At 40.1% G+C, this 12,665-nt stretch overlaps 1 protein-coding gene across 1 annotated transcript in view; it reads right to left on the bottom strand.

Moving 5' to 3' along the window:
• Positions 1–12,665, bottom strand: part of NELL1 (neural EGFL like 1) — a 299,689-nt gene that overhangs the window by 194,352 nt on the left and 92,672 nt on the right. Inside the window, exon 12 of the mRNA XM_086613002.1 lies at positions 7,980–8,108. Coding sequence (XP_086469128.1) covers positions 7,980–8,108 — 129 coding nt within the window. The remainder of the gene's footprint in view (positions 1–7,979; positions 8,109–12,665) is intronic.

The raw sequence follows: 12,665 nt of genomic DNA, 5'->3' as shown, positions 1-12,665 counted from the left end.
CTTAACCTAAGATAAGCAAGAATGGGATCTCTTGTTTTACAAGCTCAAATACTGAGATAACTAAGTTGCAGAGTTCTAAATCAAAACACATAAAACAGAACAGGAAAAAAAAAAAGGAAGAGGAAAAGAATATTAGCCTTCAAATTTTATTGTCAAGCACACCTGAGCACACCATCTGCCCACAGCTCTCCTGGTGATGTGCAGCATCAGGTTGTGGTAGAAGGGAGACTGGATCACAGAATCATAGAATGGTTTGGGTTGGAAGGGACCTCAAAGATCATCTAGTTCCAACCCCCCTGCCATGGGCAGGGAAATCCTCCACTACACCAGGTTGCCCAAAGCCTCATCCAACCTGGTCTTGAACACTTCCAGGGATGGGGCATCTATAGCTTCTCTGGGCAACCTGTTTCAGTGCCTTACCACCCTCTGAGTGAAAAATTTCTTCCTTATATCTAATCTAAATCTCCCCTCCTTCAGTTTAAAGACATTGGCCCTTGTCCTATCACTACACACCCTCGTAAAAAGTCCCTCTCCAGCTTTCCTGTAGGCCCCCTTTAAGTACTGGAAAGCTACAATAAGATCACCCCAGAGCCTTCTCTTCTCCAGGCTGAACAGCCTCAACTCTCTCAGCCTGTCTTCATAGCAGAGGTGCTCCAGCCCTCTGATCATTTTCGTGGCCCTCCTCTGGACTCGTTCCAGCAGCTCCATGTCCTTCTTGTGTTGGGGACTCCAGAGCTGAACACAGTATTCCAGGTGGGGTCTCATGAGAGCAGAGTAGAGGGGCAGAATCACTTCCCTCGACCTGCTGGCCACGCTCCTTTTGATGCAGCCCTGGGCTGCCAGCACACATTGCTGGCTCATGTTGAGCTTCTCATCCACCAGCACTGACAAGTCCTTTTCCTCAGGGCTGCTCTCAATCCATTCTCCGCCCAGCCTGTACTTGTGCATGGGATTGCCCCGACCCATGTGCATGACCTTGCACTTAGCCTTGTTGAACTTCATGATCTTCTCACAGGCCCACCTCTCCAGCCTGTTCAGATCCCTCTGGATGGCATCCCTTCCCTCCAGCGTACCCACAACAGCACACAACTTGGTGTCATCTGCAAACTTGCTGAGGGTGCACTCAATCCCACTGTCCAAGTCTCCAACAAAGATGTTAAATAGCACTGGCCCCAGTAGTGACCCCTGAGGAACACCACTCATCACTGGCCTCCACTTGGACATTGAACCGTTGACCACAACTCTTTGAGTGCGATCATCCAGCTAATTCCTTATCCACCGAGTGGTCCATCCATCAAAACCATGTCTTTCCAGTTTAGAGACAAGGATGTCAAGTGGGACAGGATCAATGCTTTGGATAAGTCCAGGTAGATGATGTCAGTTGCTCTTCCCCTATCCATCAATGCTGTAACCTCATCATAGAAGGCCACCAGATTAGTCAGGCAGGATTTGCCCTTAGTGAAGCCATGTTGGCTGTCACCAATCACCTCCTTGTTTTCTATGTGCATTAGCATAGTCACCAGGAGGATCTGCTCCATGATCTTGCCAGGCACAGAGGTGAGACTGACTGACCCGTAGTTCCCTGGGTCTTCTTTTTTTCCCTTTTTAAAGATGGGGGCTATGTTTCCCCTTTTCCAGTCATTGGGAACTTCACCAGATTGCCACGACTTCTGAAATATGATGGATAGTGGCTTAGCAACTTCATCCGCCAGTTCCCTCAGGACCCACGGATGCACCTCATCTGGTCCCATGGACTTGTCCACCTTCGGGTTCTTTAGATGGTCGCAGACCTGATCTTCTCCTACGGTGGGCGGTTCTTCATTCTCCCAGTCCCTGTCTTTGCCTTCTGTGACTTGAGATGTGCAGCTGGAGCTCTTGCCAGTGAAGACTGAGGCAAAGAAGTCATTGAGAACTTCAGCCTTCTCCATATCCTGGGTGGCCAGGTCCCCCGTTTCCTTCCGGGGAGGGCCTATGTTTTCCCTAGATCTCTTTTTATCACTTACATATCTATAGAAGCCTTTCTTGTTGCCCTTGATGTCCCTGGCCAGATTTAACTCTACCAGGGCTTTAGCTTTCCTAACCTGATCTCTGGTTGCTCGGACAATTGCTCTGTATTCTTCTCAGGCTACCTGTCCTTGCTTCCACCCTCTGTAGGCCTTCTTTTTGTGTCTGAGTTGGTCCAGGAGCTCCTTGTTCATCCACGCAGGCCTCCTGGTGTTCCTACCTGACTTTCTCTTTGTTGGGATGCACCAATCCTGAGCTTGGAGGAGGTGATCCTTGAATATTAACAGCTTTCTTGGGCCCCTCTTCCCTCCAGGACTTCATCCCATTGTACTCTACTGAGGAGTCTGCTCTCCTGAAATCCAGGGTAGTGAGCTTGCTGTGCACCCTCCTTGCTTCCCTAAGAATCCTGAATTCCACCATTTCATGATCACTGCAGCCAAGGCTGTCCTTGAGCGTCATGTTCCCCACCAGCCCTTCTTTGTTGGTGAGAACAAGGTCCAGCAAAGCATCTCTCCTTGTTGGTTCCTCTACCACTTGGAGAAGGAAGTTATCATCCATGCATTCCAGGAACCTCCTGGATTGCCTGCCTATGCCCTGCTGTGTTGCCCCTCCAACAGATATCGGGGTGAAGGCCCCCATGAGGACCAGGGCTGGTAAATATGAGGCTGCTCCTAACTGTCTGTAGAGGGCCTCATCCATCCAGTCCTCCTGGTCAGGTGGTCTGTAGCAGACTCCCACTACTATATCCTCACTCTCCCTTTAATCCTAACCCATAAGCTCTCAGTTGGCACCTCATCCGTCCCCAGGTGCAGCTCCATGCACTCCAGCTGGTCTTTTACATAGAGGGCAACCCATTCTCCTCTTCTCCCCTGCCTGTGCTTCCTAAAGAGCCTGTACCCTTCTATTCTGACACTCCAGTCATAGGATCCGTCCCACCACGTCTCTGTGATGCCAATAAGATCATATTCCAACAGGCGCACGCGCACTTCTAACTCCTTTTGCTTATTCCCCATGCTGCGTGCATTGGCATAAAGGCATTTACGTTGGAACACAGATGAATCTGACTTCCTGGCTGGAGCGGCTGGAATTCCTTTCTTCTGTTCTTCAGGTACTTCCAGCATATCTTTATCAATCTTGATATTACGTTCCTCCCCCTTCGAATCCTAGCAAGGGAGTGGAAGCTACAGGAGACCATCGCACCATGATACGGCGGACATTGGTCTGTCCATGCTGCATGCTTGGGTCCATGCTCAGGGACAGATGAGCACTCAGTTTTCTCTCAAGGCTTTCATTCATCACTATGCCATCTCCCCAAAATCTGCCAGCCCAGTAAAAAATCATTATAACTCTTCCTTACACTACAAAATGAGCAGGTTTTCTGAAAAGTACTTAACCATTTGGCTAATGCTTCATAGCATACGTGACTTTTTTTTTAAATGAGCAATAATTTCTTAACAACAAATTAAGATAACATTTGAAGCACAGAAGAGAGAGTGACTTAGTGAAGTTCCTTCTGAATGCGAGTCATGAGTGGTTCAAGAGCATGCTATCAGGACAAAAACTGGGAAGAGCTTTCACAAATATTAAGGCATTTCATTCGTTAACTCTTTAAACTGAGGTAACAGTGCTAAAGGTGACCTCGAGAGTCAGGTCATATAAGGAAACTAACTACACTGCCTGAATTAACATCACAGAAATACATTTATTACCTATCTTCTCCTGTCACTATTTAGCCATGCAACTTTACCAGTAAAGGAGGGGTGGGGTGGAAAAGTCAGTACTAGGCATTCTCAATGCTACATTTGGCCTCTTCAAGGGCAAAGCAGACTTACTTGAGATATCCTGTCCTAACCACTGTCTATAACATGCTGCTTCTGCCAGAGAAGGTGGTTGGTTTGCGTGTTTTTTCATATTCTTGTAAAAAGCTTTGTCACCTGTTCCTAAAAGACCAACTCAGATTCACACAGCTTGTTTGTACTCTACATCAACAGATGTCAAGACATCTTGCAGAGCATGTCTCATACTACCTTTCTATATAGTCAATACAATAAGAATAATCATCATGTAGGTCCACTTTAGTCAATGGATCCTTTCTTATATACACTCATTATCACAGGAACATTCTCCGGTGACACTGATTAAGCAGAAAGGGAAAAAATACTGCTGTGTAACATGACAAGGTATCTTGTGGTAGGCTACTGTATCACTTTTACTAGACATTTCTTGTGGGTGTTAAGTAGTTGTGCATGAAGGACAGCAGGTTAATACTAATTTTCTTGTTTGATGCACTCTTATCAGTGAGAAGCAGCATGCATTTGTCCTAACTGGGAGATCCATCCCACTTCCAACTTAAACACCTCTCTCAATGAATCTGAGCTCAACAGCAATTAGGTAATAACAGCTTTTGCACCAACGTAACGACTTAGTAGGGAGAAAAGGGCTGCTCATGTTTCAAGTTAAGAAGGTAACAAACAATGCAGAACTGAAACGTGGTGGGAAAAAATGATTTTGCTTTTGCTCTTCACTGTGAAACACAGAGCAGAAAATCACCAAATTCTTTTCTGAAGAAATAGCTGTTTGCTTGTTAGCATCTAGAAAGTAAAGACAATCACGCTAGCAACAAGCCTAACTTTCAGCTGATTTGGCTTGATTTTTCTCATTTCATTTCTGAGCTTCAGACTCTTCGTTTGCCAACACTTTCCTGTCTCTTAGTTTACATTATGCAGACTGTCCTATTAGTATTTGTGAAGTACTCGGTTTTCTGGCTTTGAAGTACATAGTATTTGCATGTCTGCTGTACACATCACATAATGTGCCTGTAAGAACCAGCATTACACAGACTCAAACGTATTCCCCATTTGGGTCCTAGTTTTGCCACTGAACTGCTGCATCAACTGTAACTAACTCTCACGTATGCAACTTTCAGCCCTCAACTCACGTGCTCCCATGTCATGTGCTAAACAGTCAGAGCTGCGAGTGCACACACGCTGCCACAACTTGAGTGCTTACATCCTGCAGACAGACTTTCTAGCTACTTGTGCAATTCCCAGAATTTATCCATGCATACATGACAGAGATAAATGGACACTGGTTCAACACTTGTGCTTAAGTATCACCATCAATAGCTGAACCTCAGTCAATGTGATTGATAGAAATATTTCTACATGTTTCTCTGCACATGATGAATGCTCTAATTATGCCTCATACATGCAAGACAAGTAAGCAAATGTCAAAAAAAAAAGGACCAACTTTTCTGGTTTTAAGTGAAATACATTGCTTTTACAGAACACAGAGAATCTCTACACATCTCCTTCATTCATTACAAGCTTCATTTACTTGTTTGTTTTCAGAAGTTGCCTTCCCTAAACACATCTATGTTATCTCAAAAATGGAATATATATAGCGAGTGTTATTCTACATGTCTATTTTGACATGAGGAGCTATTAACTACTTGAAAAGTAGTTACTGAGAAGAAACAGTAAAAGTCTCTTGGGTTTTTGTTGTTTATTTTACAAGTTTGCTAATGCCAATTCTCTGACAAAAGTTAGAATCTTTTCAATTTTTTCCACCATATTGCAAATGTGAATATGGAACATTAAAAAAAAGACACAAATATATGTGAAAAAGCAAAACAAACTCAACTATAATTCTTCAGATATCATACAAGATCCAAATGATGCCATAAAGTACAGAAGGATAAAACTGTGTGAATAAGAGCAAGCAGAAACAATAATAAAAACATAGGTAAGGTAAAACAATATCATACTTTAGAATTCACATACACAAGTATTTCAAAGATACTGAAAGAGATGAGAAATCTGGGAAGCTCCAAGTTAATGGTCTGGAGCACTCTGAACTAAGGTGCCACTTACCAGCAAGTCACGAGCATGAAACACTTTAACCTCACCATCTCAAAGGAAACAGTAATCTCACATGACTTTAAAGGCTTAGGAACAATGAAGACAAATTCAGAACCTCAGCTGAGAATGGCATCTTCCTCGCTTCCACAGGTGTTCTGTATGTTTACTACTTGTTCAGGTGTTTTGCGTGTTTAATTCTCACACAGTACACACAGAAATCCAAAGTAAATTCAAAAAAAATCCATCCCTATACAATAACAGCATCCTGCCAAATTCTACCTTCAGGTATATGTCTTTGACCCCATTTATTGAAATCACAGCTCCACCACGCATTCGAGAACATCATACAGGCAACTATGAAATGACTCTATTTAGCAGATTAAACATATAAATGAGAGAAATTAGGTTAGAGAAGCATATAAAGAGATTTTGCAGAAAGCTGTTCTGAGGAGTGAAAAGAAGCTCTTCACAGGGCTGAAAGGAGTCACCTCTTGGCTAATCGATTCGTCAGTCTGTAAGTTCCCCTTGCTGAAGAGCCTTCTCTTCCCTTCTCTACGTTACTTCGCAAGAACTCCTCTCCTCCTAGCAAGTTTATAATTTCATAACATGCAGAAAGCCTCTCTCTCATCTATCCCATGGTCTCAGGCAGCAAAAGCAGCTGTGTTTGTTCTGTTGCCTCACGTTTTACCCACATGCACAGAAGTCAGGCATTTGATTTGCCCTTCCAAAATTTAACACAACATAGACCAGATACGTTGTAATTCCCATTAATTTCTTCAAAAAACAATTTCTTTCCCCACTACTGCCACTACTGCATTGCCAACATCTCCAAAATTATTCGAGTCAAAATGTTTAAATTTTTTCCATAGAAGAAAACAGAGACAGTCTGCTACTAGGTAAAACAAAGCCATTAAGCACTGATTTTGTTTAAAACAGCAAAAAAGAACAAATACTGGATACTGTATCATAGTTGATAAAGAGCTTTGTTACTGTTTTCTGATTTCCGAGTAGTCCTTGCAGTACGTATAGAGCAGCTCTTCTTACAGTTTTTTGTACAAAAAAAGTTTTTCTATAAACAGTATATCTTCTGCTTACCTTTAAAAAGAAATATGTAAACTATTTTCCCAGTCATTGGAAGTGTATATATAGGACCATTCAATTTTTTGTTTGTAGAGAACCAACTAAATACTATAAGATTTATAGTTGCAATTTAGTGAACAGTTTTATAAACTGCTATTTAAAGCAGTTCTGTTCACTTAAATACACTAAAAAGTCTTTTTATGAAAGTGAGATCATTTAAGTCCAGTCCATGCATGTCTTTTTTATTCTTTCATCCTGTCTTCCAATTCTTACAGTATATTTTAACAGCTTGTCAAAAATGCCATCTCCCTTCCATCATCAGTACTACTGGAAAAAGAATCTAGGGAAACATTTTTTACAAAGCAGTTCAAAAACTTACTATGATGGACAAAAGATTAAGTATTGCAGCCTGACATATAAGGGCATTAAAAAAAACCCGCAATGCAAAGGCAGGAAGGAATGTGGTATATTGATTTGATTTAGTTTTTAATAAGTACATCATAGCTATGAATAACAGTAAGCTCTAGGAAAAACGGAGAAATAAAAAGGAGAATAATACCTCATTGCATTTGTTCCTGTGATGGAATAATAAATCAACAGAAGTATCTCAGCTACACCCTTCTAAGAAATAGGTCTCTTCTGTATCATAGGAAAACCATTTCAATAAAGTACTTGGCCCACAGAAGTACTTCAGGATACACTGAAGATCATCGTTTCTGTACTCAAGCCTCAGAACATCTTCACACTTACCTTTCTCACAAATGTCAGCAGAATTCCTACTTCCTAAATTAATGCATGTTATAAAGATATTCTCTAAAAAAATTATAGAAGGTAGGTGCTATTGTCTGAAAAACGGTATTTTAAAAATTCTAATGACAGCATGACTGACCATGGTGTGCCAAGGCACTACTGCAACAATGAAATATGCCAATAAATAGGTAATCTGAACGGTCCAGCAATGAAATTAATTTGTCAACCATTTATTTAACACTACGTTTCTGAGTAGATTGTTAAAGGGATAGGTCTTTGATTTACCTTCACAATACGCAGAGTCCCCTTGGACAGAGAGATAACCATTCTTGCATTCACAAGTAGCTTTTGTGTTCCAGTTTTTGCACTCTGAATTTTCACCACATCTGTGTCCCTCTGCACAGAAGTTATGGCCTGAAATACAAGGAACGGGCAACCTGGTATTAAAATACGTTTATTTCAGATATTCGGGTTTAATATTTACATTGACTGTATTACTCTGAAAAACTTCAGCATGCTACATTCCAGAAATTCTCTCTATAAACCTACCTAGTGCACACAGGCTTTTTCTATTCCTCCATCAATTCATTCTCAGTAAACCCATTTTGTTCAAAAATGTATTTGCATGACTAGTTTTAGTCGGGAGAAAAGACAACTTCAAAGCAGGAAACCATGACAATCCATTAGCCTTCTATTGAACCCAGGTAGAATAAAATGCCACTTTATCTCCGATTGCCAAGAAGTGTAATACTAACATCAGAAATGTAATATCAAAAAAATATCCTTCACAGCTATCTTATTACGCATAATCAAGCATGTTTTTAGAAGAGTAAAAATGAGATGTTGCATTGGAACATAAAACTACACTGGTAGTCAAAACCTCATGCACTGCCTTGTGATTCCGTCATCAAAAACTAGCTGGATTGTTTCTACAGTTTATAATTAATGCATACAGCGTGTTTTGTAGGGGAGAACTTTTATTAATCCCCCCTTTTTCTTTGATATAAATTCTCAGTAGCTTCTTTGTGAATGGTTTCTTTTATCCCATACAGAACAATTTCTACAAACTTGATGAACTTTATAGAATCATCTGGTTGGAAGAGACCCTCAAGATCATCGAGTCCACCTTTCCCACTTTCTTCTATAAAAGCACAACCATTTGAAGTTCTTTCTTCCCAATTTTAAATATTTCTCAAAGATGTCTCAAAATTTCTCTCTGCTGAAGTCTAAAGTGAAAGTAATTGCAACTTTATCTCTCCAAAGGCACTCCACTGCAAGTACGGTAAGAGATAACTAAATACCTTACAGAATTTGATAAGAGGAACTTTTTTCCCCCATTGGTGTATTTTTGATGAATTTCTCTCTATTAATACCCAAAAGTCAATTTCTATTTGCCTGAGATCTATAAATAGTCATTTTGGTAATTCTTCTTTTTTCTAGATTTTCTCTCATGGAAAGAGAGAAACCAGAAATCCAGACATACCATCATCTACTTGTATTCCAACTTGCACCTATATGAATACAAGAACAGCTTTTGCCAATTCTGCCTGGTCATAAAGGAGCAAACTAAAAGTTCTACTTCACTGATCCTTAACTTTCCTAACATTCTCTAAAGACAGCTAAGAAAAAGATGATCTGGACTTCTGAGATCTAAACGCCAGATTCAGATCTTTATTCATCCCCCTTGCTTTGATATTCTTTAAGGAACTTCAGAAGACTTTAGCTTATACTAAATATAGTTTTCGTCTACAGTAAACAAATTTTCATCGGGCTATCCTGAAGCTGCTGTTCCTTGTAGATTTTTAAATTTGTTTTTAAACATGCACTTCAGTCATCTACTAATTTAAAAATCAAGTCTCATCATTTTAGTGCACTCTATGACTCTAATCATCTAACGTCAAGTTGTGAGGTCATTTTTTAAAAAATGTAACACTTGTTAGCAAGGAGGACATTTTCTCAGTGTCAAGGTTCAACTCTACATTTGAACTTCAGATTAATTCTGTTAAAAACCAAGGTATCTTCCTTGTGCTCAGTTAGCTCGTTCTTTCATTATAATTTCATAGATTTCATAGATTTCTAGGTTGGAAAAGACCTTAGAGATCATCGAATCCAACCATCCCTAATCCCCATTAAACCATATACTCAAGTAGATCATCCACCCTATTCTTAAACACATCCAGGGATGGGGACTCAACCACCTCCCTGGGCAGCCTATTCCAGTGGCTGACAACCCTTTCAGAGAAGAAACTTGCAAAACAGAACCAACTCTGTTAATGAAAACTGCAGATATCCTTTCTAGTCTTCATTCATTTCACAGTCTGGTAAAAACCACTCAAGTATTCCAGATATAGTCTTGTCAACCTTGGGTACATTTTATACTGGTAAAAAAAGGGTGCAGTTACACTGCCTGTAGCCATTTATGCAATCACAGTATTTGACTTCTCATTTTTGCCTTTATAATTATAATTGAAACTGAACACTGGAACCCATCTCCCCAAACTTATCCGTTCAGCATCTAATTTATACTCCCCAAGCAGGATTACTATTCTGTTGGCATTCTAGATAATATCCAAGAGACAACAAGTTTTATAACATTTTCTTTGTCACTGTTTCCCCTAAGACTATGGCATCCAAGTCTATTTCCTGCTCCTTTAGAATAATAATACTCCTTTGAACTCATACACAGTATTAGTTTTATAGTTGATTATTATTGGTAAATACTACTACTCAGAACCGATGTAACCTATCAGTGTATTAAGCTAGGGACAGTGGATTGCTACTACTGTCTTAGGATATTTTAATTTCATTTATCTATTTATATTTCCCTCTTATACAAACCTGTAACAATTATTTCACCTTTCTAGCATGTTTTAGTTACAATAGTCCTTATACAACTTTCTGCACCAAAAAAAACCACTTTGATTTGGGCTCTCTTTATCCCAATGAGTCAACATTTTACCCTGTGATCAGTTCATGGTAAATTTAACACTTAGAATTAGCCAAAGGGATGGCTTCTCAGGGTTAACTTTCATCACAAGTCTCGAGCCTCAGGTAACTGCTCTTCTCTAACAGCACTTTCTCCCAAGCACAAGCCACTGATTAGTTTTCAATGTCACATCATAGCCCTAAGAATTCTTCACTGTTTATTTGCCACCTCTGAAATTCATCAGTAGACATGATGACTACCTTAACTACCCATTTTGTACCACTAGAGCTGTCACCTTTTCTTAAAAATTCTCTGGCAAAAACCTATATTGCTTTTGTTCCGTTATTATCAACTCAAACATGAACTGTCTCCATTCAGAATCAGCCTCTTACGTTTTCAAGCTTGAAGGCTGTTAAAAGAAGAAAAAAAGTAAAGCTCCAGTTCTCTAACTTGTGTAATTAGAGGCTCTAAAGAACTTTTCATTGTTCTCCTCTCTAAAGGAATACACAATGATAGAACACCTACTACATTTCTAGATTGTCGTGGCATTCATTATTATAAAAGACCTGTGAAACACTGTTTCCTACCTTTTAAAAATGCTGACTAAAAGTGACTCAATTTAATTCCCCACAGCATTTCAGAAAACTTGTTCAATACCTCCATAAGTGGAAAGTGGATGCCATTCCTGTTAAGAGCATGCATGGTGCTATGACACCGTACGTTACCAAGTTTTTACAAAACAAACGTAATTTAAGGTTAACAAACAGGAAAAAAAAAAAGTAATTGATGGTATTGCAGAGCAAGGGTTCACTGTGCCTCTGTCAGAGGAGGCATACCATTGATACCAGAGGCTTTTCCAAGTACTTTTCTTTTGCAACGGAGATGCATGCTCAGCACTTCAAAAGAGCTAAGAGGTACATACCAAGGAAGTGTGGTTCTAGCATTTCTTAGACCTTGGTCTGTATTCTCCCCAGCCGGGGTTTTGGAGGCAAGAAAGGAATAAAATGCTATCTCCTTTGTCTTAGTTCACATTGGGCCTGAGTGCTTTTCCCGCTCCTCTGGCAAATAAAGGCCACTTCATATTTGGACCGTAACATGAAGAACGAAGCTGGCAGTATTCTTCTCACATTTAAAAATCCCAATGCAACACCTAATTTACCAAAATATTTTAACACATTCTTATTCAGCAAAACAGTCAGGAATGCACACAGGGCCGCGAACTGTGACAACCATGCTTATATTCCCGACTAAACAGGGAGGGACCTGAGCCCTGACTTACACATCGGTCTATTCATGGGAGCAGTTACTTATCCCCAAGCAAGTAAAAAGGGAAAGAATGCAAACATCTGATTTTTACTAATTCTTCGGTGTGAAATGGATTATAGGGTTCCTTTAAAATACCTGCACAGATGGCAAAACCACCCGTTGTTACTGCAGTGGGATCTCTGAATCTGAACCATGGGTGGCAGATAGCAGAGGGCACACATTCCTATTGCCCAGGTGAAAATAACTGAATTACTGAGACTTCAGAATATTCAGCAGAGTCTTATCTGAGACAGTCAGCTCCTCTCTAAACGTAAGAAACAGCTTAAAATAGAATCATCACATCCGAGCAAGCAGGGAATTGGAAAGGATTTGACAGAAGCACACAAAATCTTAAATAGTTCTGATAATCTAAACTAATTTCAGGCCAACACAGATGACAAGGCAAGTGAGCATGAATTAGAATTACAGATAAACACATTCAGAACAGATGTCAGAAACCATTTTCCCCACACATACACAGAGAGCCATAAATGTGCACAACAGCCTTCAAAGTTGTTCAAGACATTTAAGATACAATTAGATACTACCAACAGGAGAATTAAATATTGAAAAGTGTGTTTAGACTTTTGATGGGCCTGATGACCTCTGTTTCTTCCCCAAACATTTCTGATAACATTACTCTCTCCTTTTATCAAGGCTACTGAAATGTTTGCTCTCAGATCAGATTATCTAAAATTAAACATTTATTCTATTTAGGGACACCTGAACATGGCTCTTAT

The sequence above is a fragment of the Tauraco erythrolophus genome, chromosome 6 (genome assembly GCF_009769465.1).
Source record: "Tauraco erythrolophus isolate bTauEry1 chromosome 6, bTauEry1.pri, whole genome shotgun sequence".
NCBI lineage: Eukaryota > Metazoa > Chordata > Aves > Musophagiformes > Musophagidae > Tauraco > Tauraco erythrolophus.
Note: the sequence above shows the minus strand (reverse complement) of the source record. Positions and strands in the feature narration are given on the sequence as shown.